At 39.8% G+C, this 24,372-nt stretch overlaps 4 protein-coding genes across 9 annotated transcripts in view; 3 read left to right on the forward strand and 1 right to left on the reverse strand.

The window, feature by feature from the left end:
• The window catches only part of lzts1 (leucine zipper, putative tumor suppressor 1), a 21,494-nt gene extending 14,472 nt beyond the window's left edge, over window positions 1–7,022 (forward strand). For all 4 annotated transcript variants that reach the window (XM_075468716.1, XM_075468719.1, XM_075468717.1 and 1 more), the window contains 2 exons: window positions 1,035–1,229; window positions 1,912–7,022. In XM_075468716.1, coding sequence (XP_075324831.1) covers window positions 1,035–1,229; window positions 1,912–2,460 — 744 coding nt within the window. In that variant the 3' untranslated portion in view covers window positions 2,461–7,022. The remainder of the gene's footprint in view (window positions 1–1,034; window positions 1,230–1,911) is intronic.
• Window positions 3,093–10,713, reverse strand: hspb11 (heat shock protein, alpha-crystallin-related, b11). Its single transcript, XM_075468721.1, has 5 exons — window positions 9,605–10,713; window positions 9,373–9,479; window positions 6,844–6,912; window positions 6,707–6,750; window positions 3,093–6,613 (listed from the first exon to the last, which is right to left on the reverse strand). The coding sequence occupies exons 1-5, from the start codon at window positions 9,694–9,696 to the stop codon at window positions 6,521–6,523; spliced, it is 405 nt and encodes a 134-aa protein (XP_075324836.1). The 5' UTR covers window positions 9,697–10,713; the 3' UTR covers window positions 3,093–6,520.
• Window positions 9,834–14,586, forward strand: smn1 (survival of motor neuron 1, telomeric). The gene is made up of 8 exons (XM_075468720.1): window positions 9,834–9,980; window positions 10,452–10,523; window positions 10,600–10,719; window positions 11,871–12,062; window positions 12,808–12,987; window positions 13,403–13,477; window positions 14,083–14,190; window positions 14,365–14,586. Exons 1-8 carry the CDS (start codon window positions 9,933–9,935, stop codon window positions 14,419–14,421), a joined length of 852 nt encoding a protein of 283 aa, XP_075324835.1. The 5' UTR covers window positions 9,834–9,932; the 3' UTR covers window positions 14,422–14,586.
• Window positions 14,587–19,385: 4,799 nt separating this feature from the next.
• Window positions 19,386–24,372, forward strand: part of rtkna (rhotekin a) — a 58,890-nt gene continuing 53,903 nt past the window's right edge. For all 3 annotated transcript variants that reach the window (XM_075468722.1, XM_075468726.1, XM_075468727.1), the window contains exon 1: window positions 19,386–19,835. In XM_075468722.1, coding sequence (XP_075324837.1) covers window positions 19,725–19,835 — 111 coding nt within the window. In that variant the 5' untranslated portion in view covers window positions 19,386–19,724. The remainder of the gene's footprint in view (window positions 19,836–24,372) is intronic.

The following is a 24,372-nucleotide window of genomic DNA, read 5'->3' on the forward strand; positions in this document are numbered from 1 at the left end:
TGTGTTCTAGCTTTGGGGATTATTAAAAGGCCAGTGCCGGAGGATCTCAGGGTGCGCGAGGGTTCATATGGTAAAAGCAAAACCCTAGTTGGAAACCAACTGGCGACCACAATGGAGCATCTAACAATGGAGACAGAAAAGCATCCATGGAGAGTTCATGGAGTCCAAAAAGCTGCTAAAACAAATAAAAAAAGGCATGAGCTAGATTAAATTGCTGGTCTGTGATGTTCAGGAAGAGATTTCAGCTAGTTTCACGTGCAGTGAAAAGGTGACAACAAAAATTTGGCATGAAATGACGATCGCTGTGGTCATGCTTATAGACACAACGTTCCCCTTTTCTAATGACACCCTGCACGATTTTCCAGGGAATGTATTTAAGTTGGAGGTGTCTTTTCTGCTCAGAGTTGTGTGTACTTTGCAGAGAGGGTAGAGCAAGCCAAAATCTAATTAAACAGCAACTAAATTCAAACTAAGATAAGTGTAGAAAGAACAGGGTCAGTAATAGCTTGGGTGTCCTGGCTGTCATCCATATTTTTAACACAACCACCAAACTCATCCAGCCTCCATATATGCTCTTTTTTTTCAGTTTTTTACAAAATGTAGACCAAAAAAAGAATAAATCTGTGTTCCAGGACATGAATAAATAGATTATTTTTCATGACAGTTGTATGAACTTCCATGAGACATGTGCATCCATACATTATAGGAGAATGGATTTTGCTAAAGTCATACTGTCCCTTATTCAGCCACTCAGAGCTGAATTTTATTTGCACACAGTCAAGTTAACACCTACCAGTTACTTGCCAGGTTATGTGATTACAGAAGATACTCCAAAACATAACTGCAAAAATGTATTTTGGTTCAAATATGAGAGCAGCATCAACCTGAAGTTAAACATTCTTAATTGCTGATATACAATGGGACACCAGTTTCAGGACAACAATGGTTAATTTTTCTTTATCTGCCCAATGGAGTACATATCACAGACAATCATTCATAGTTTCATGCTAATAGTAGTCTGCGTCCAAATGTAGGTGTGTCAGAAGACAGGAGAGATCTCCTTGTTGAAGCAGCAACTACGAGAGTGCCAAGCGGATGTCAGCCACAAGCTTAATGAGATTGTCAGCCTCAGATCATCACTTAAGGAAAACATGGCAAAAGTGGGGATGCTTGAGACGCAGAGTAAAGACGACAAGGACAAACTCCACTCCTGCACCATAGAGGTTGAGGTTAGTCCGCTGATATTTGTGTCACAGTGGTGTTCAAACAGAGACATGTATAAATTAGTCCGACAGTGGTTATAAGGCACTTCTAGGAAGGATGCCTACAATTATGTGTTGGATTTGACTCCACACTGTCAAGTGTAGAGTTCTCAATTTCCATGATGTAACTGATCCGCCCTCTTAGGACAGCACCTGCGCCGTCCTAGTTCCCTACGCACTTATTGTTTCCTCCACCACTGGCACCCTCTATATTTTCATTACCCCCTACCCGAACCAGGGTTTGCATCCCATTCCTGCTTTTCTTACCTCTTTTATGTCTTCCCCTACCCGAACCAGGGTTTGCATCCCATTCCTGCTTTTCTTACCTCTTTTATTTCTTCCCCTACCCGAACCAGGGTTTGCATCCCCACCCCGCTGTGACTGGTGTGCAGTTGATGAGAGGCTGGTTGGTTATCGCACTTACTCTAGCACTAGTTTTGCTCTTAGCTGTTTGGTATTGGAAGGAAATGCACTTATGATTTCTTGTGACCTGAAGTTCTTTTGCCTACCGATGTTGAACGCACTTATTGTAAGTCGCTTTGGTTAAAAGCGTCTGCAAAATGACCGTAATGTAATGTAATGTAACAGGGATAATGGCAATAATCTTATCAATCATTGCCTGTGTCTGAATACTTCCCATTTCATTCAGGTGTGCAAGAATGAACTCCAGCGCAAAAGAAACGAGGCTGAATTTCTGAGAGAGAAAGTGAGCAGGCTGGAAAAAGACTCTGTGGGAATGAAACAGGATTTGGCTGCAGCCAAAGACCACAGGCTGCAGCACAGTATGGAGCTTGACGTCCATTCCCAAACTCAGGACTTGGAAAGACCAATTCAAGATTCAGACTCCTGTGACCAGGACCAGGAGGTGTTGAACGGGGAACACATAACCACTGGATCACTCCACAGAGAAGTGGAGAGACTAAAGCAGCAGCTAAGAGAGGAGAAGAACGCTCAAGAGAGGCTGGCCAGCAACTTTGAGCAGGAGAGGCAGACATGGAACAAGGAGAAAGACAGGGTCATCAAATACCAGAAGCAGCTCCAGATCAATTACCTGCAGATGCACAAGAAGAACCAAGACCTGGAGAGGATCCTGAAGGAGCTGACAGCTGAGCTGGAAAGCCGAACAGAGCTGAGTATGGACATGGGATACAGCTCAGGGTTACAAACTTATGATGATGTCATTGCCACTGAGATTTGAAGGGGGGAGTCACACACATGCTCTGTGACGGTTTTTTTCCCCATCACATTCCCATTGTAATATGCAACATGACAACAAAATGGATTCAATCACTGTCACTTTGCATCTTACTTGGATTATTTATTAGAATGTGCATAACCTAGAGTATTTTGTATTAAGGCCACAAAAAGCAAAACTACTGAAAACTGTTACTGATGATAACACTGTTCTTATATGTTTAAAAGTAAATAGTTATTTAATGTTCAAATGATAATTCTTTTTTTTTTATTTAATCATATTGTCCAACATGAACAATTATTGTTCAAATCATGCTGTATTGTAGTTTTAGCACACTAACTGAGAACTGCTAGAAGTCAGAAAACCACTGATTTTTCTGTGTCGTGACCGTAACATATGATAAGCATGATAATCGCTCAGCACTGGTCTCTTCCAGCATGACAAAATGACAGTGAGGTGTAATGTATTATGGGTGGAGGTTTCTAAACCTTATTACACTTTTCCCTGTGTATTCATATCACTGTATGCTCCCACACTGTTCCACATTAAGTGGGTTTGAGCATGGAAAGCATTTTTAAACAATGAAGTCTTAAAAAAAGTGCACAAATCTTAAGCTGTGAATATTCAGTTGCCACACCCATATAAGAAATTTTATGTTAAGCCGCCATGCATTTCCACCTTTCGTGCAAGCTCAAGATAAAAACAGACAAAAGTGCAGTTTATGTATGCAATGACATTTTTGTATTTTTTTTAGCCAAGATCAAAGAAGATCAGATGAGTAGATCAAAGAAGATTTCAGTGATTAGTACATTTATCTTGTAAGGCTTTGCCAAAGCCAGTATTTATTCAGGTGCCATCTGTATTCCTAATATGAATAATAACAATTCTGATACCATTTCATTCCCAGTGAAAGTTTATTTCTTTAACATGATTGCCCAAATTTGTTTGCTAATTCTCCAAAGACAGTCAGCCATTAAAATGTTAATGAGTGAAAAGCAAGTGTTTTGTATTTAAGCAAACTTCGGATTATAACTGATTAAAATCAATCCTATCAATGTTCCATGTTAATTCCTCTAAGAGAAACCAAATATAAATGTCTTGAGAATCGGGAAGGGAATGAAGGGCGATCCCTCAGTTATGTCTATCTGCTTCGCTAAACTGTTTATCCCACTTTGTGAGAGTCAGATTATAGTGCTCCAGGGTGGAAAACAATGCTTCCTAACAGAAGCCCCAGCAATTAAGATCTTCTTTGTTTGAGCTATTTTACATCCCACAAGGGCAAAGTAGTTTGTGAGCCAAAAGTACAACTGCTCCACCCAGTCAACACTCACAGACACGCTGGAAGAAGTTTACGCACACTGTGTTTATCAAGAATGTGTGGTAGTCTGTTCACAAGGATGCTTTAGATTGCATAGCTACCCACAATTGTGTTATATTACCTCAAAAAGTCAGCGGGGATTTGAAAGCAAACAGTCTGAGTGGAGCTGAGATGGTGTAACCAGTGGTACTCAAACTCAAGTGACTGATTCAGTAAGTGCTTTGCATCCCCAAGCTTTAGCACAGGGAGGTGGTAAAATAGGGAAGTAGATAAAGGAGATATGATACTGCTGCTTGAAAAAGGTTGAAATCTGAAAAGACAACAAAAAGTCAAAGCACACCTTTGGCAAAAAAGCCTCAGTGCTCAGCATGTGTGCCGAGATTTAAAAAAAAAAAAAAGGCAAAAAAGTACTGACAAACATGGAGGTAATTTAAAAAGCCACAACTGTTTGTATCAATGTGTTGCTGCTCACTTAACTCTAAAACCATTTTCCCAAAAGGGACTTCATCGTCTATTAACTGAGGCTCAAGCTGTACTAAAAAAAAATAAAAAATGAGCCGTCAAGTGTGCTAGAACATTGGACACATTTACATAATGCTTGCTTTGAATAACAACTAAAACTCTATTTTGATTTATAGTTTGTTTGGGCAAAAACTATTACACATCATAACAGGCATTTCACAGCAGTTTTACATGTATAGAGGCATTGTATCTAGAATATAAGATAAAAAATTTTTGGGAAACACAACTTGTCAAACAAATTCAGGATCCAAGCTCTTTCAAAGCTTTCAGCTGCACTCTTTGTCCATCGCTCATTACCATTCCCCATTCATCTTGGATTTAAATAATGGGATTATTATTTGAAATAAGATTGTTTTCCTCTCCTGTCTAATTATCTAATTTCTGCCTTTTGACAGTGTTTCCTTCCTAACAAGAGCCCTTTGCATCTCGGCCTCTGTCATAAATGAGCTGATGGGACCAAATCAACACTGAAATCAAATTAAGGCCCATTGTTGGACCGTGTGCCTCTGTCACTGATTAGAAAGGGGGACTATACCGAGCAGATAACATGAAATGGTTTGGCATGAAAGTAAATAACAGAGCTGTGTGGGTGGGGGATTCTTCCTTAGAATAACCATGAGAAACATCACCAATACAGTACTTTCCTAAATGTATTTACTACATACAGACCCTTTCATGTGAGTCATGCCATGGTTACACAACCATTTGTAAAAGGCTTTAATAGCAAAAAAAGCTGCAATAAATATTCATTTTGCAGATTATGATAGATGTGTTGCATGTGCTGCCAAAGTTTTACCTTTTCTTTTTTCTTTTTATCAGATCAGTAATTGTCATTTATGCCTTGTAGTGTTAAAGAAGTGGGTTTTTTTGCGAAGGCTATGACAAGCATATCTTTTCATGGACTCAGCTGAACATACATTTTTGGTCTAGCAGATGTCCCAGTGTGATTGGACAGCAGTCAGAGGACAGTGGGGGATAATTTAGACCTGCCTGGCCTGCAGTGACATGATAATAACGCACTCATATCCTGCTGAGATTCTCCTGATCGGCTGACAGTTAAACACAAAAGGACCTGAATTCATTAGTAATGGGGATGTGCCATTTCAAACCTGCCGAACATGAAGGCAACTGATCTCTGCTTCTATTTTCACAGTAAACAAATGTGATACATCCATTTTAGCTATTGTAGGAAGAATATTGTGCTCCTATGAATTAGGAGTTTGCACTTCATTTCATAGCCAAAGCTTCACCTAAGATTATGGTAAATATTCCATACCAGTAAATAATGAATGAGTCAATAACATTGTATCAGTTTCTACCTTGCCCTCATTACTCACTACACACTCACATACACAAATGTGCTATAACCCATTCGTACCCCTTAGCAATTAGTTGGTCTAAACTATCGGGGGGCTAGTTACTCAGGCATGTATTTCATATTTTATTGTTTCACTCAAAGCCTTGTATGCGGACCAAGCTTTCGCAAACACAGCCTCTGCAAAGTCCCAAGCTCCACTGCAGCCAGCAAGTAATTGGAGAGGGAGTCCCAAAGGGTCCTCGAATACTGCTGAAGCCTTCGCTACTGACAAGTTCAAATGGCAATGGAGGTAGAAAGGAGTCAGTGTTTGTGTGTGTGCATGCGTGTGTGTGAGAGGTATAAATGCTGGAGGTGGCTAGAGTGCTTTATGTAAAGAAGCCAGAAACCTTTGGACACACGTTGGTTGGCTGGGAAGCCATCTGGTTCACCTCCCCACCCCCCAGCAACATTACCCATGATGGGGGAATGTCTGAGGGGTGGTGGGGGCTGCTGTACAAATGCCAATTTAAGCTGTCGCTCATAAAATTGTTAATTAACTCTATCTCTCACGCAGAGAGGAACTTCCTTTGTAATTCCAGCCATTCAACACAATCTGACTCTTTTTTTCTAAAGCTTTGCCAACTATCAGCTTGTGAAATTAGCAGGAAGAGCTGAATGGGGAATAAAAAGCCTAATAAGTGAGTCCAGTGCAGTATGTCATCATAGACTGTGAAAACTGCTTGAAGCAAATCTTGGAATGAAGAAGCCAAATTTCATAATGCTCCACAACTTTCATACCACATATTTTGTATACAACATGCCTATAAGATTAAGAGGATTGCATTCATTTTGTTTCGAGATATATACATTTATTAATTTTCAAAATAATGCCTCAAGTTATACAAATGTTAAACCCTTTAAGAGTGTTAGTTTCTTAAACTGACTCTGTGCACTGACACAAAGTGGTCATATCCTGAGGTGATGATAAAACGAAGGTGGGTTGCAATGCTTTCATTAAGCTGAAAGAGAAAGGGGGAAAAAGAAAATAGTTTTACTAATTCTGATTCAACATGGTCAAAGGTTTTTGAATGAGTATTTCTGTTTCAACTTACTGAAATAGCATTGGACTGAAGATGCCCCTCTGTACACTCAAGTTCTGCAAACCAATTGGTTTGTTAATCTCAGTTTCACTGATGTGGACTTGAAATTAAGCATGAAAACAAATAATGTCGGTCTTTGCGCTCCTCACCTTTCTCCGTGACGACCTCAAACCAGGAAGCACTCGGTGAGGTATTCTTTTCTATCAGGAGATGCTTGACTGTAAAACACAAAAACAGAAGTAGATATATTATTAAAGTGGAGATGTGCAGGCGTAGTGTATACTGTGTATGCTTCTTCACTATGTAGAAGGCTCTTCCTTTAGTTTAAGCCTAAATTAAATCTTAAAGCTGTTTATTAATCAGGAGGCCATAAAAACTTTTTGTAATGATGTAATGTAATAATGTAAGTGGCAATGTAACTATAATCTAATTACATGTTTTTCATACCAAACTTGGGCTGATTACAGTTGTTACATTTTTTGTAATGTGATTATGTCATCCTGTTTAACTATAATCTGTCACTAAGTAACCCTGCGAGGAAGAAATGAGCTTTGGCAGTCAGTGGTACTGGAAAAGCTACACGGGTAGGAGGAATAATGGATTCACCAACAGCACCGTGCAAAAGTCTTGAGCCACCCCTCATTCTTTATATTTTGCCTTCAAGGAGCCTGACTTTCTTGTAACCTTTTAAAGTGGTCTTGAACAATAGCTCTCCAATCTTCCTGAAGGTCTTTCACATTGTTTTTTCTTTGGACAGTGGCTGCTTTTTCACTTATTTTCAGTTCATTCTTTGTACCTGACCATTTTCAGAGAATTTTTTTTTTCTATCAACCCTGACCTATGAATCATTCAAACACAAAAGGCACGTAATTCAAGGAGTGAACCAGTGTTGTGTCCGTACATCAGAGACAACCAAGCAAAGAACCAATTTTAAATTGTATCTTTTGGCACTTTGTTAATGGCAGCCTGTCACAAAGTCATTTGTTCCCATTTCTTTAGTTGCATCCACAAAAAAGTTAACACAGTTTGACTGACAAAACATTTTTGCACGAACAAGATGATTTCCAAAAAAACTATTAGACGTAAACATTACTGAAGTGTGGGATCATCTTGACTGTGAATGGAATAGAAGGCAGGCAGCATCCAAAGAAATGCCTTGAAATGTCCATCATGAAACCTGAAGAACTACCAGCTGAAGTAATTACAAGAAAGCTTGTCTAAGAATATTCAGGCTGAATACCAAAGAATATTCAGAATATTCACTTTCTAGCTTGTTAGAATAGTGCAAACGTTTCTGTTTTCTCTTTATAAACTGTATACTGTGTATGTCTACGTATGTTTTAAGTAATCATCAGTGGCGGTTGGTCAATAGAGGGCGCTAGAGCGCCGCCCCTCCCGTGAATCAACCATAACAAATATGAAATTAATTATACATTTGTACATTGCGATTTTACTCGTGCAGTGGTGTGATAGACTCTGCTGTAGGCTACATGCCACTGCCAGCAACCATTAAATGCTTTCGACTTTAAGATAGGCTTGCTATTTGCTATTGGATATAAAGCCCTCCTCCAGGTGGTCGCCGGTAACACTGGAGTCTGTGAGAGCTAGCAAACTTTTTTACCGCGAACAAGCAGAGGCAGCTTTTCATTGGCGCATGAAAAATTTATTCTAGTTCGCAGCTCTGTGCGCCCAGACCAATGGCAGAGTTTTCCTTATTTTTAATCTTAACGTGATTGGACAATTCATCGAATCAATCACGTCCATCAAGCAAGCATCCGAGGAAGCGCCGGTCTTTGTTTTCCTGAATATTTGTACATTTTGCAATAGAAAAGGAAATTCAGAACCATCGTCCTTCCCTACTATTATGTTGTGGTTATGGTATAACATATGGTCTATTTTCATTAAAGTAGCCTACTTTCTGAATCTATTCTGCCCCAAAACTCTTCATTTTTGATCAACCCAGTGTCTGTCTCTAACTGTATTGATAGTTTAACAATTATCTAGTTGACTGGTGTTTAGATGGTGTAACATGTGGTCTATTCTAATTACAGTAGCCTATATTTCTTTATCTATTCTGTCCCAAAACTCTTTATTTAAGGTCAACAATATCCAAAGTATCTCTCTAATTGTATTAATCCTTGAACAATGGTCTAGTTTAGGTGGTTTTTAGAATTTGTGTGTTGTGTTCTGATTGTGAGGTGCTATTTGACCCGTCACGCGCAACTGCGCCCCCCCAACAAATTGAATCACCAGCCGCCACTGGTAATCATATATAAAGAAATGAGGGTTGAGGCTTTTGCACAATACTATAATTGTTAGCAAATTCTGAATTCAAATGTAAAGAGATGGATCAAGGAACTAAGACAGACTAATACTAAAAAGACTGACTTCTACAACAGGACTATAATTCAAAGCTTATATCAAAATCCACCATGTGCACAAGTTTGGGTTTTGGGAATAGCACTCAGTCCTTTCATCACTAAGACCTTAAACATACTTTTGGGGCAAATTAGCCAAGAGCAGTCTCAGAATTGGTTTGCAGGAAAACTGAAGGCTCCCAACGAGTAGTGTTTGCAATAAGTAGCAGCGCGATAGCATTTGATCAATCTCATCTTCATCTCTGTCAAATGCAGAGACTACATTTGATCTGTGTTCACTTTTAACTATTGTCTCCATACCATTGTAGCTGTCCAATGTCATGGCAGAAACCTTCGTGGGTTCAGCAAAGCGAATGATAAACTCCTGAGGAAACATCCCGGTGGACATCCAAAACGTGTTGGTGTTTCTGGTGGAAAAGAACAAACATACACCAACATAAACGCACTCAAATTTACTTTAATCCTGCAAACGCAAAAACTATCATTTCAAAGACGTGTTGACAAAAACGACCATCTTAAAAGCAACGCTCACCCGTCAATGATGTTTTCTGGTGGGTGACTTTCATCGCTGGATGAAGCGAGAACAAGTTGTGCCCCCAAAGAGCTGAAAGATGACTCAGTCATCACGAGCAACACAGTGAAAGTCTTTCCAAGTAAAAAGCAATGATTCTGACAATAATCCACCTCAGCTGTTGCGTTTTCAAGTCTTGGGGAAATTAAAGGCGATGTCTAGCAGTCGCCGTTGCCAAGCCAACCACAGCGTCGCATTATATAGACGTCACGGTCATCATTTCCGACGCATGTTGTTGGGTAGTTGTTGCAAAATTAGCCAAAGTTAGCTTAGAATTCAACATTTTCACATGGCGAATGGATCGCAAGAAACACTGTTTGCACGCGGAACTGGACAGGCGAGTTGAACTCACCTTCAAGCATAGCATGGCTACACATATGAACCCTCTTCCGGCGGCTGCTTATGTGTTTGAGGTGGTGAGCTAGGAGGCTAAGCTACAAACCAACGTTGGCCTCGGCTAAGTTGGGTAACAAAGACGAAATGGACGTGAAACTTATAGAACCAGAAACACGCAGCACAACTAATGTATTTCATGAGACGAGGCAGTGGTTTGTTTTAATGCAACGTCATTTACACACGTCGCACATATTTAATTATAGCGGCAAACAAATGCCCCAACTCACTGTAGCAATATCTGACAATATAGTGCAAAGAAAGGAAATGTAAACAGGTCGAATCAGAGATACAGATATAGAACAGGTGCATTCTTTTAGCATCCCATCGGGTTGATTTTCGTTTGTTAAGCGGAAAATTAGTCCTAAAATGTCTGTCGCCTACTCGGGCTCTAAATTCATTGTTCTTTTTTCAGAGTGATGATTCAGATATCTGGGACGACACTGCATTGATAAAGGCTTACGACAAGGCAGTCGCCTCCTTCAAGGTAAATTGGTTTAATTTCAGCGTATGAAACTGTCCACGATGGCCGCTTATGTTTCAGCTCTCGCTTTGTGTGACAGACTGCCCTTAAAAGCGACGAAGAGCCACAAGCCTCCAAGAAAAACCAGCCAGGAAAAAAGCGCAAGAACAACAAAAAGAATCAGAGCCGGAAAAGAAACAATGCACCGCCCGACAAAGAGGTTTGGAAAGTGGAACAAAAAGTACACACGCAATTAAAGGAAAGATGTAATCATTTTTAACACTGGGTTCAGCGTCAGCTTTGGGATGAACATCAGTGATGTGAAGTATAAACGAAAACATTTTCATGTTGGGATAATAACACGCCAGCTCACAGAGACCTTTCACTTCATGTCACATATTTTCTCAGAGCAGCTTCAGTTTGGAGGACGTGTCAGAATCCCAAAGCTCTATCTCAAATATATTTTAGGTTTGTCACCTCTTAGCAACTTTTTTTTTTTTTTTTTTTTTTTTACTGGGCAAGTTTGAAGTTTGTACAGAACAGCTTTGAAGCCCTAAAGATAACTCACAGCTAAATAGCTGCTGTTGTATGTTATATTCTACCTAAAAACAAGTCATCGAATGCTAAAATATCTATATGACCATATATTAATTATTTGTAGTATTAAAGTAGTTCCATCATATTTGGATATTTGGTTTTCAATGAGATATAGCTGTAGAGCTGAAAACATCCTTTTTCTTTAATTTTTTTACACCTCCCATGTATATATATATATTTTTTTTACAAGCTGTAGTATTACACAGGATTTATTTTCAATAAGTTAAGTAGGTATTTGTAATCTTTTGTTGAATTAAAGTTTGTGAACCATTTTGCGTTATTTTCTTATATTTCTGAATAAATATAGCCTAAAAAAGCCTTAGAATAGATAGAGAATTCGTTCAAACAGATGAGACAAAACTTCTTGGCCATTTCTTTATTGGTAATGATTTGTTATGTCATATATTTGAGTGGCAAAAGTGGTTTTTTTCAGCTTTGAATTTATATTTCAAAAATATTTTCACTAATCTGATTTACTGTTGCAGAAAGAAATAAAAGTAGTTGTAAATTATCCATGCGATTCTGTGGATACTCATTGAAGTTATGTCCAGTCCAGTGAGAAATGATTCATATGGCTTAGAAATATTAGCTAAAATGAGCACATTTGTATGAAAGAGCTTTTCTCCGTAGCTTAGAAATGTGTTAAGAATGCAGCTGTTTTGTAAGGCTAAATATAAAATTTGCCTCATGACACATTTCGTTGATCTTGATTCACTAAAAACGCACAGTGTGTTTATACTTTGACCCTAATGGCATTTTTCCGTTCCATCACAGTGGCAGGTTGGAGACTCTTGTGGTGCTTACTGGTCAGAGGATGGCCAGCTGTATGCAGCCACCATTTCCTCCATAGACCAGAAGAGGGGGACTTGTATAGTTGTTTTTACAGGCTATGGCAATGAAGAGGAGCAGAACCTGGAGGACTTGCTATCAGAAATTTCTGAGGCTGATGAAGAGTCAAATGCCAAGGTAAAGTAGTTTACAGCCATTATTTAGATTTGTCACAGTTTTATTATTCACTCATGCTGTAAGTAAACACGTGTCCTGTTCAGACAGCAAAAATGCAATATTATGAATGAAAATCCCTTTATATTAATTTATAAAAGCCTGAGTTGGTTTGAGTATCTAAGGAAAAAGGCCTCTTTTCCAACATTCCACTATTCACTTACATATTTTTAACCGATCAGCTGCTTTGTCATTTTGGCATTTACACCTTTAATATGACATTGAATTGTGAATTTTTGCTCTCACATTGAACTGGACTTGAATAAATGAGACTCGCATTGAATTGCTTATTGCGTTGAACTGTGAGAGCTCAACACACTTATGTGTTTGACTTAGCAAATATGTGAATCCCAGAGTTTAAACAAATTAACTTTATTTTCCTCCCAAAACTTGGCCCTATCCAAATTTATTGGGGCATTATGTAATTGTTGAATCACTCAAAGACATCTGCACAGATGATAATTGTGATAAATGGCTGTTTAACACTAAATAAAGGAAAGGATTAAGTTGGATAGCACTCGCATCCTGCTCGGCTTGTAAATGATATTGACTACAAAACTACTGTATCTATTCTTTAGTGCTTCAGAATATTCTTGTGAGACGTTCCTGAAATTTGTCAGTATTCCATTTTCAAGTCTGTGTATATATATATATATATATATATATATATATATATATATATATAATTTTTTTTTTCTGCCATCTGTAGGTAAATGAGGCAGAATCATCAACAGAGGAGAGTGACCGGTCAACTACACCACACCAACCTAAACACCACTCGCACAGTAAAGCCCACAAGTCCAAGCCTCCCAAAGACCCTCCTCCTGCGTGGCCCCCTGGCTTCAGTGGGTTTCCCCCAGGTCCACCTCCCATGCATACCTTCAGACAGGTAAGAGGGAATGCTACTTAGAGGGCTTACTTCTTAATGTATTCCTACAAAATTACAACAAAATGGACCTTTGCAAGAAGGTTGGCTCTTTGGTACAGTCAGTAAAATTAAACATAAGCAGTAAAATTGTTTACAATGTGATAAATGAAAATGGACTATAAACAACAGCTACTCAGAGTTGTTGTCATTTATTGCAGTGCAATTGGATTGCAATAAATTTAACTTGCATTTGTCTTAATGGTTCTTTTCTCTTTGACAGTTGTTGCAATTACATGAGCTGGAATACAGTAGTAATTTTATGATTAAATTCACTGAGAGGGCTGTTGAAGCTTTCCTCTTTCATACAAAGCTATCTGGGGTACTGTTAAGTAATATTTGGATCGTATCACTGTATGTTTCCTGCTTATCTGCTCAGGGCGAGAGCAGGCAATCTGCTGGCCGTCCACCTATACCTCCCTCCTGGCCTCCCATGATGCCTTTTGGTCCACCCGTGAGTCTGAAAACACTCCATCTGTACTCTAATGATGACAAATGCAGAGGCTACAACAGAGAGCATTTTCTTTGGGCTCTGAAAAACTACATTTCTATGATAAAAGAGCCTTTGGAACAAAACATTGCACGAGCAGCATAGTCCCAGATAAAGGCAGGAAATAGGAGCAGGGACCTCTGGGGTCTATATGCTAGAGATGAGAGTTGACAGCTGAGACTGTTGAGATGACTGTGATGAAGCCAAATGAAGGGGAGATGGGGAAGAGGGGAATGTACAAAGAACAATCTGGAAAACCAGTGACAGAATTGTATTTATTTTCAAAGACCTGGGACTATCAGCTTATTGGCTGAGAGAAAGTGGGCAAAAAGATATTTGGATGAGAAAAGTGACAGAAATTTTGGATGAATTTATTAGACAGCATGGAAAAGCAGACGTAACATAAGAGAACAGACTTACAGGAAAGGTCCAAATTTCACTACGCAGGAAAACAACAGATCTTCAGTATTGCGCTCAGTCTTAAGCTTTATTTTAAAAGAAATGTTTTGTTCATCCTGGTGGTAAAATAAAATCAAACATTGGCTTAATAGCTGCATTCTCTTCCTCAGATGATCCCTCCACCTCCACCGCTGAGTCTTGACATGGTGGACGACGAAGCCTTGGGTAGTGTGCTCATATCCTGGTATATGAGTGGATATCACACAGGATACTACCTGGTATGTGCACTGAGTCTAGCTTGTCTGTTATGGCCTATAACAGATTTATTAACGTATCCAATCTTCTTAGCTTGAAGAGTCTCTTGTCAGCTTCAGGAGTAAATGTGGAATTATTTTTAAAAGGGTCACATTAACATCTTTTTCTTTGTTTGTTTGTTTTTTTTTTCTCCTCAGGGCTTGAAACAAGGACGCAAAGAAGCTGCCAAGTGGACCGAACTTCACCACAAGTGATACGATTAACTCAAGTTTTAGTTTGAGTCACATTGGACCTCTCATGGAGCAGCAGCCAATCTGATTTGTCTGATGGGCGTTCTTCTCCAGCGACTGTTTTGACTTACTGATGAGAAAAGTTTTGTATTCTTTGTAAATAGATTAAATAAAGGCTATCAGAACGAAGTTGGTTTTATTTGTAATTGTGCTATAGAATATTGTTTTGTTCAATTATTTACAGTCAGATTGATCCAATTTGCTGTATCAGACTCTTCATCTTATGATAAATGAAAAATCAAATTTGAGCGTTCCCTAAAAATGAAGAACAGAAGTGTCACATTTATGTAACTCTTCAAACCCTTTGATCCCTTTGTGATTAAAACCCCTTACACAGCGAGGGCAGCTGCAACCTTTTCTTGGGAAAAGAAAATAAATCTTGACACACTTTCTATTGAGGTATCCATCTTTGACAGTCAAATCAGTCCTGTGACTTGTTGGTAAAATGTTTCGAATTACTCATGTCATCAAACCTTGTAGAGGTTTGATGACTACTAAAGTTTAAGTTTTATAGTATCTAACCCTCCAATCTGAACTTGAACATTTTTGTACTTTTGGTTTTCATTCTGACATACACCAACAACTATATTCAGATGGATGTGTACCCTCTTTATCATGTTCAGTCAATTCAATTACAGACAGTTGTAAAAAAAACACCTGGAAATAGGATGCATTATACTTCAGTTCTAAGAATGAATAATTGTGCAAAGATAATATTTCAATCTTTTCTTTAATAAATTCACAAAATACTCCAAAAATATGTTTTTGCTTTGTCGTGATGGAGGATGTTTTGTAGATTGTTGAGGAAAAATTGGGAAGTGAATGTTAAAACTGAATAACAACCAAATATAGAAAGCTTGAAAAGGTTTGACAGCATCTCCTTGTCTCTGCATTGTTCAGCAGACTTGTGAATCCAGAGTCACCTCTTTCAGTCGCTCCAAATGTGTTGTTTTAATCTATTTTACGAATTGTCTACAAAGAAAAGAGTTTATCAAAGATCGCACGTGGTTGCTCGTGTAAAAAACGTAGTTACACGTGGATGTAATGGCAAATTATGTCCAGCAGAAGTCAGACAAGTGTAGTGTATTCTCATTGGTGGAAAATGCCCCATAAATACAAAAGACTGTTGTTTTAACCCATGCAAACACCGTAGCCATACAGAGAAGCACTCTCCACTCTTAATTGTGTGTATACTGTACATGCACATTCATCTCTCTTGACATGCCAGTGAGATTACAAGTCAGACTTGAGAACAGTTTTAGTCCCTCTGCTGCTTTCCACGCAGTTAAATCCGAGGATCGCTCCAGTGTATGCCTTGCATTCAAGCCCTCTGTTTTCCCTGAGGTGTTTCCTCATCTACCACTCTGTACAGGAGCACATCCATCATAATGTTCTTCTAGTCACATCCGATGGCTGCATATTTCAGGGTGATAGTGAGCACAGTCTCAGCTACAGATACTGTGACATATTGAATCAGCTGCACAGATAAATATTCTTGAAATCACTGGGACATTGAAATCATTGAGAGATACTTTGTCTTGATGTCATTTCCTCTTGACAAATTCACCCTTTAGGCCAAATCGTGATGTCTTTACAGAAAATATTTCAATTTCAGTTTTGCGTGGCTGTGCCTGTTGAGGTTTCTTACTTTCTTGGCTCTCATCTATTGTTACACCGCTTATTTTTTCTTTTCCTCATCCTGAAACCTGATGTTAGAATGCTTGAGGTTTCATTAATACACAAACAGGGCAAGGAGTAGAGAAATGGTTGCAGATACTTTACGCATGCTTATATTTAGAATCCAGAAAACCACATGTAATTACAGTGGGAACAGCCACACTTATTCTGCTGGGCCTCAAGTGCTTCCATTCCATGAAAGAGAGGCCAAACAGATTTCCTTTACTAGTGATTTGCTGCCCACTTGTGCCCACTCCTCTGGCTCTAAACTGGTGGGCATTTGATCATATTATGTATGTTTGTGTGTGCCAGAGAGAAACAGAAATGGGTTTTATGTTAGGATGTAATAGCATGATTGTCTCTTTATTGCATACCATGTGATCTTCCTCCAGCTGCTCAACAGCCATTGCTTTCTGAAAGAAGAGCAGCCCCTTTGTTTGTGTACTGACTGCGAATAGCATTTTATGGCCCACTGTGACTCCTCATATTTACAGCTCTATTTGATTCTTACTGTAGCCTTTACCTCTCTTTTTTTTCCTTGCTGTTTTGTGCCAAAGGATGTTGGCAAAATAGAGAAAACTGGAGAAGAAAGAGGGACATTAACAGGAGAAAATGTAGTTTGTGGGATTTACAAATAAAATATGCACTATACATGAGAGGAGATAAACTAAACCTATCTTTACCCCACAGAGTGGTTAAATATCAGTCATGGCAAAGCCTACACATAAGCCAATTGCATGCTCCTCAGCAAACTGTGTTGCCCAAAGGGCCCAGTGGAACCCAGTGAGGAGTTAGAAGGGGGTCTGACCTTGCTTGGAAAAGCACTGCTCCCCAATATGATTGTCAGCCCTCAACTTACCAGAGGCACAAGAGGTGTAAACTGATCCCGCATTTTGCATAGTCCATTCTAGGAATAGGCATCCAAAAGAGATCACATTGCTGCATGAGTTAGAAGGTCGTCAGCTATTTACTCATGCTCCCAACACCAGCAAACATAATGCTTTTTAAATAAGAGACTTTGGGGGCCGTTAGAGAAACCGGGCTGCACAGGCCTGTTTTGTTCAACAGAGTGGAGCTCTAAAGATTCACTGAAGTCACCATATATGAAAATGTTGAAAATTGTGGAACAAACACCAGTAAAGCCAACTGAGGAGAATACAATCAGAGTTTGCTGACCCAGGAAAGCACAAATTTAGACTATTAAGCATAACTGGTAGGGAGTTGGTCTGTTCTACATTTCTACATGTCAGATTTTTTCACAGTAAGCATGGTGCATCAGCCTGTTGAGCAATGAGGGTGAAACACTGCATTTGAAATGCAACACTATTAATATAATTTTCAGTTGCCGATAAGGCAAACAAGTGTCTGCAGTTACTAACACGGGCAGACAGACAGTACACTAAGGTACAAAGGCTGTTTACTATCGAGACAAAAATTAAATTCCCATTAAAACATGATTCTATGATGACAGACTATAGATTTTCAGAGGTAATTGCCGAACCACTATTGAAGCAATTAAGTTTGAAATAGTGATAAGATCACTGAGGATGTAGGCCTTGAATCAATGTGCTGCTTTCCAGTTGTAATGCCTCAGGCTTACGCTGTGTTTTCTTCTTTTTTTAATGTGTTTTAGGGGATTTTTCATTTGCAGGTGAAACAGTTGGTCAGAGATGTGGTTCCTCAGTGTGCTAAAGCAGACATTTAGATAACAGGATGAACATTAACACTTTGCCTTGAAAACTGTTGCAATATCAACACAGAACTTCCCAGGATATCACAGAAAAGAGGTACAAAGTATCAGAAAGAACAGTTGGGGGATTAGCTCAAACCGTGTTGTGTGTGACTCACAGGAGGTGAATGATTTGGCTTTTCTTTCTAGGCTTCAGTAACCACACTTTAGTAACCAAGTCAATCTGCAAACAGAGACAGAAGCAAACCTCTGTCTCTGTTTGCAGATTGACCTCTGTACCGGGGAAAATGACCAGCGATCACCGTCTGACCTTTCAGAATTCCAGTCACAGCAGGTTCAGAAAACCTCTGATGCTGCTATTAGTTATGATTCACATTCCTACTGGATTTTCATGCTCTATGGCAGATGCTCATAAATAAAATGTTACACCATGAGAGTAAAGCTCTTGCCACCAGCTTTACAACCCCTTAAACACGCTGCATTACTGGTTTCTCTGGAGGCAAAGAAGCACAAGTAAATAATAAATACAGCATGCTGAAGGCTAAAAAAGCCATATGCTTTTATTCTCATCAACCCAGCTATGAAGATATGTAAAATACTCCTTTTTCCAAAAGAGTTTTGGCATGTTTTCTGCTGCTTTATTTGGTTTCGTTTGCTTTGAAATGAAAGTAGATGTTCATTATTACTTTGTAACCTTTTCAGCAGATCCTCCAAAGTCAAATGTTTTCTTTGAGTTAGACGTCTGTACTGCAGGTAGGCTGATCCAGCACCCACACTCTTCTAAGCCATGCTGTTTTTATTATGCACAGAATGTGGTTTGACATTACGCTGTGTGGATGCAGTATGCGCTGCTTCAAACCCGTTATTGTTCAGCATTAATGGAGCCTTCACTGATGTGCATATTACCCATTCCACATGTACTGGTGCACCACCATGCCAGCATAGATGCTGCCTTTTAAACTGTGTCCTGATAATAAACCAGACCCCCCCCCCCTCTCTCTCTCTCTCTTTAGTGTGATCGATGATCCATTATTTTTTCACTCTTTGGGGCTTATAGGAGTTAGTAACATTTCTGGATCGTGTTTTTTTTTAATGTATTTATTTCGTGTTTTAGTGTTAGTATTTAAAGTTTTAACTTGCTTTTGTGGATGTGGTGACAATCTTTATTTAAAACCCATGATTCGTGTCTGTTTTTGATGCGTCGATAGCAGGAGATCACACTCAGTGCTGCTTCATACTGTTCAACTATACTTTATTTGCTCACGCAGTCTTTCTAAGAGTGGTGTGCCTCCATATGACCTCTGCAAGACCTGCTGAGACTTCTTAGACGTGTGTAGATTCTGGAAATGTAACAGCCGGATAAAATAACTAAAGCTTCTAAATAACGGCGAAGCCATTGATGCACACATGGGCTTTCAGTGAGTCTTTCTTTGCTGGATGACCTGCACTGATGGACCCACTAAAGGCGTAATATTACGGTTGTAAATCTTTGCCAGTCATCACCGGCAGAGGTCTCTTCACACACGGCAGCGCAAAGTTAGTCTCAGCTGCGCACCACATGGGGTGTCACCGAGTCACTGTTGGACCCACGCAGGCGAGTGTTTGGGAAAATTAAAATAGGCTGTTTATGAAGACGTAATTCTTCCCTCCCCCCCGGGTGGAGTTGCCTCAGTTGCGACTCCCTCGTGTGAAGGAACGACATTATAGCGTCTCATGCGGCGTCTGCCTGGATCTCTTGGGAGCTTTCGCCGGTGGGATCGTTTTGTGCCACTCTTGGATCTGCGCTGGTCTGCTTGGAAGTTTTTTTTCAACGCGGTTCCGCTCTTCGCGGTCAGTTTAAAGTTCATAGCCTACTGACTGGACTGCCTGTTATCAAAGTTGTCAAAAAAAAACAGAGACGATGTTTTGCCGAAATCAAACAGCGAGGGCCACCGTTGCCCGGGGCTCTGCTCTGGAAATGGAGATACGGCGGGGGAAGTTCAGAAAGAGCGTTTTCCTGGACACATCACAGGTGGACCACCGTTTCTCTTTCTCTTACACTGTCCCTGACACACACTCACACCAGCGCACTCACCAAAAGAGTCTCTATTTACACCTTTGACTGAGAGACTAGACTTTAGTGTTTATGTTCTTTCTTTGAGGGCTGACTGTAGCAAATGTGCTTTAAAATGCTTCTTCCGCTGTCATGTTGGGGAACTTGGTTAGTGTTACAGCTTTGATATGATCCTGACATGAGTCGTTTTTAATTGAATATAAGTTCTCCAGATACCATTCACATTTTTTTTTTTTTTTTTGTCTTGTTCGGTGGTTCTCAATCCCTTTCTGTAAGTAACACTGTAAAGTTGAAAAACTTCTCAAAGGCACACGGATATCAACCTTCTGGCTCACTTAAATGTCTCTGAACCACTTCATCTTTTGACAGCAGGCTGTTTGACAGGAGATAAAGACTGCATCCACCTAAAGTTGAGAACTGGGTCAAAGCAGCTGCCTTTGTATGACTCTCACTGGGTCAAAACTACTTCTCTTCATGCATGTTTTCCTCTTCCTCTCTGCAAAGCTCCCATGTCAGCATCTGCTTCATATTAGCTACCATTTGTCAGCATGGCAGAATTTTCTTCCAATCTAACCTCTAATTATTTTTACTCACAGTCCACTTCAATCTTGTTTTGATGGAGAGTTCTCCCTCTCATGCACTCCTTTCATTCACTTTCTCTTCCAGTCACACTGTGAGCCTTCCAGAGCCTTTGAGCCATCATGAGTTTGCATATTATGTTACTACTACTTTGTTCTGCTCCTGTATGGGGGGGGTGTTTGCACCTGTTGAGTTAAAAGTAAGCCTGCATTTCCAGTGTGATGGAAAGGCTTTTGAAACTTTAGGCAAGTAATTTTGTTTTACCAGACAGGAGAGAGCAACGGAACGGGGATATGGGTGGAAGAGTGAGAATGATGGAACAGGGGAGTCAATTGTAAGAGGATACTTAAGGAATGTTAATGATGCAATATAGCAAACGAAAAAGGCAGGGTATTGATTCTATCTCTTGTCCTCCGCTTGGATCTTAATGTTTTGTTTTTTTCACCCTGTGTGTGAGAGCACGCACAGACTGTCAGCTTGCGTTGTTTGTAATTCGTGTCACAGGAATACTCCATAAACCCCTGGGAAGTGGGGCACACTTCATCGTATTGATCTGCTGTCAGAATACTCTGATATGGTGTCTGAGCATCCCTGAGCTCATATCTGACTCATAAGTTCGTACATCTCAGTATCATATGACATTTACTGAACTGAGGTGAACTTGTGTTAGGGGGGTTGAGTCTGAATGGCCAGGCAAGAGAAAATGGAGAAAAGGTTTATTTTAAATTTACATCAGCTGATCATCTTTGAAGAGCTCACAAGCAATTTTTCCTCAGAGGTACTGATCCAAGAGAGAAGAGCAATAAATAAAAATTTTGGACAGTGTATTCATTTTCTGAACTGTTTTATATAATAATCATTTATGTATTTAGCTGGTTGAGAGTGAGTTTCCCTTGTACTATCCTGTTGAATGGCAATGGCTATTCATTCTAAAGATTTACAGATTTAGTGACTAAAAATTCAACTTTTGGACCAAACATCCATCCTTTAAAGCGTCTTTAAATGATGTTTTATGTATCTTCTGACTTGCATGTTAGTTATGCATCAGGGTAAAGACTTCTCTTCCTCTCACAACAGTTACATCAACTATTGATTCATTTATTCTGTCATCTGCTCTCTGCTTGCTCTCATACAAGAATAATTTGTGCCTTTGCCTTTGTTGCCAATGCTAATGATGCTCTTTCAGAGACTGGGACTTTCCTGTGGCTCTGCTTGTTCCGGCTCTTTCAGTGTCACCGTGGAGCAAGTGTGCGGCATTTCAATGAGGCAGTGTGAATGTACCCTGTTTCCGCTGTGCCAGGGAATACCTTGGTCTTGGTAGATATTTTTGTTCCAAATGAGACATTTGTTGCATCTTTAAAATATTTAAGATAGGCTATTGCCAGGCATCCACATTACGTTAGACATCTTACTGCCACAGCAAGTTTTTTTTTTCCTTGTGAAAATAATTCAAGTATCTTTGCAGTGTTGAAAAAAAGTCTGGTGCTGAATCATTCTGCTGTGTGTGCATCACAAATTGACGGGATGATATAGATGGAGAATGGAAGAATGAGAGACCAGTTAAGCGATTTCATGCTGATCCAGCATTTGCCCAGAAACCTATTCTGTAGCTTTTTTGTGATTCCTCCTGCTGTTCTCAGAGGGAACAGAGAACATATCTGCTTTCTACATCCCTCCTCTCTGATCTACAAGGCTACCAGTGTTACACTCTACACACTGCCTCCATCCTCACCAGCTCGGCTGCTACAGCTGAAGCCACCCAGGCATGCAGGGAGAGATTTGGATTGTGCTGTTATTATTATGAAGGTGTGGATGGAAATTCCTCTATTTTAACGCACTGACTTTTTATGTTTAACTCAAGGCTGCTCCACATTAGTCCACACACTGTGGCTCGCACTGGCTTATGCAGGGATAGGAAGTGGTTAGGTGTATGTGACGACACACCCATACACCCACACTCTTTCCCAGCCTCTGGGAGTGAATGGCAAGGTCTGGCTCTCTGCCATGTCTGTTGAGTAAAAGCTTAAACAGCTTTGGGCAGCAGTGTAGTTGGAACTGGTGGAATGCCCTTCTCCACTCTGTAGATCCCACACTCTCACCAGTGAGTATCTAAACCGAACACTGATGCCGCTTTAGTAAAATCATGGTTAATGGTGGCATTGGCACATTCTGCTCTGGCATGCTGTAAATAAAGAAAGAATACACTGAAAATATTTTCAGGAAGGAATATTTGTTCATTTTGAAATAAATGCCAGCAACATCTTACAAAAATGATTGCCCCAGGGCCAACAAAAGAATGAAAAAGTTTGTAATTTAGTGTAAAAAGATGTGAAAAAGTTATGTAAATATCTAGTAGAACATTTAACCTCTAATAATGGTAATTGTTAACATCTTAGTAACATGATACATTTTTAAAAGAGCTTCCCCATTACACTTTTAGAAGCAACAGTTCTCTACTGAAAGGCAGCAGGGCAAATGGTTTAACAATTAGATATCTGTGAATAAAAATCAAGGACTTTTTGATTTTCCTCATTTCGTGTTCATAATATCAACAAAAGCCTCAAAGAATCCAGAAAAATTGTAGAAGCTTTTGGGACACAGCAGAAAACCGACCTGCCTGTTCCCTCAGGCAGGACTGCATCACAAACAGACATGATTATGGTATGGAAAAAACTGCAAGAGCTCAGGAACACTCCTGGAAACTGCATTTAGTGATCACAGCACAGCTCTGCATCCATAAATATGAATGAATGCAACCAAGGAAAGACAATGTGTATAAACAAGATCCAGAAATGCTGCTGCCCTCTCTGGATCTGAGCTCATTTAAGATCAACTGAGGCGAAGAGGATACGTGTTCCGTGCTCTAACCATCAAAATGTGCTGGAAATCATGAGTGCTGCATCTTCTGGACTAAATGGTAGAGGACCATCTGTTTTGTTATCAGTGCACACTCTGAGCGCTGTCATGGTATGGGTTGTATGGATTCAGTTCTCGAAGACCTGCAGAGATGATGCAACACAGTGCTAACTCGAATTTAAAAAAAAGATTTCCCAATTTCAATTTTTTTTGTGCATATTATTGTACTCGCCCTGCATTTCACCAGCGTTCCACCTTGTTGGAAATATATATACATATTTTTGCTAACCCATTAAAATGCTCATCATTAGTGTGGTAGGTTGTAGGTTTTGCGTGTTTTACTTTTATCAATGAAAACAGTTTTTTCCTTGTGTGATGTCTCCCAGGTTAGACGTCTTGATGTTTTCTCCAGATGATGTATGGTTAATAGTTCATAGAGACAGCCGGTAAGCAGTCTCATGCTCAGCAGCCTCTCAGTGTAGCTTCTGCTGGTGTTTAATGTTGCTTGGCAGGAAACTGTGATGAAACAGGTCTGTTTATGTCAGCATATCTCTGCCTCCCCGCACACACAAAATGAGAGGGCCCATATAGCTGTTGTCAGGACAACTTTTGCCAAAAGCCAAGCAACTGAAACCATGAACCAGCTGAGAAACAACTCGCTTACAGGGATTGGTCAAATCTAAGTCCCACATTAAAGGCAGTTCTGTGCAACAAAAAAAAAAACAATGGGACATCGCTGCACTGTAGCCCAAAACCAGGCACTGTACTGAGGCATGGGATCCCAGGAAGAAAGACTCAGAGGCCCGAGGGTTCTAAAGGGCGGATGTACTCTACTTTATTGATTTCTTGAGCAACTGCAGTGCCAAGACTTGCCTGCATAGAGTTCTGTGTGCACCCTGAGGGGTTTTCTGGCATGTTGAACACTGCAGGGTGTAGGGGAGATTCTAGGGAAATTTTTTCTCCTTATTCTCAAACAAAGCCGAGCCACTGGAGTTTTCTGCTTGGAGGCTCTCCTGGTATGCTGAGGGATAATTTAACAAGCAAATGTTTAACTTTTCGT

The sequence above is a fragment of the Odontesthes bonariensis genome, chromosome 6, assembly GCF_027942865.1.
Source record: "Odontesthes bonariensis isolate fOdoBon6 chromosome 6, fOdoBon6.hap1, whole genome shotgun sequence".
NCBI lineage: Eukaryota > Metazoa > Chordata > Actinopteri > Atheriniformes > Atherinopsidae > Odontesthes > Odontesthes bonariensis.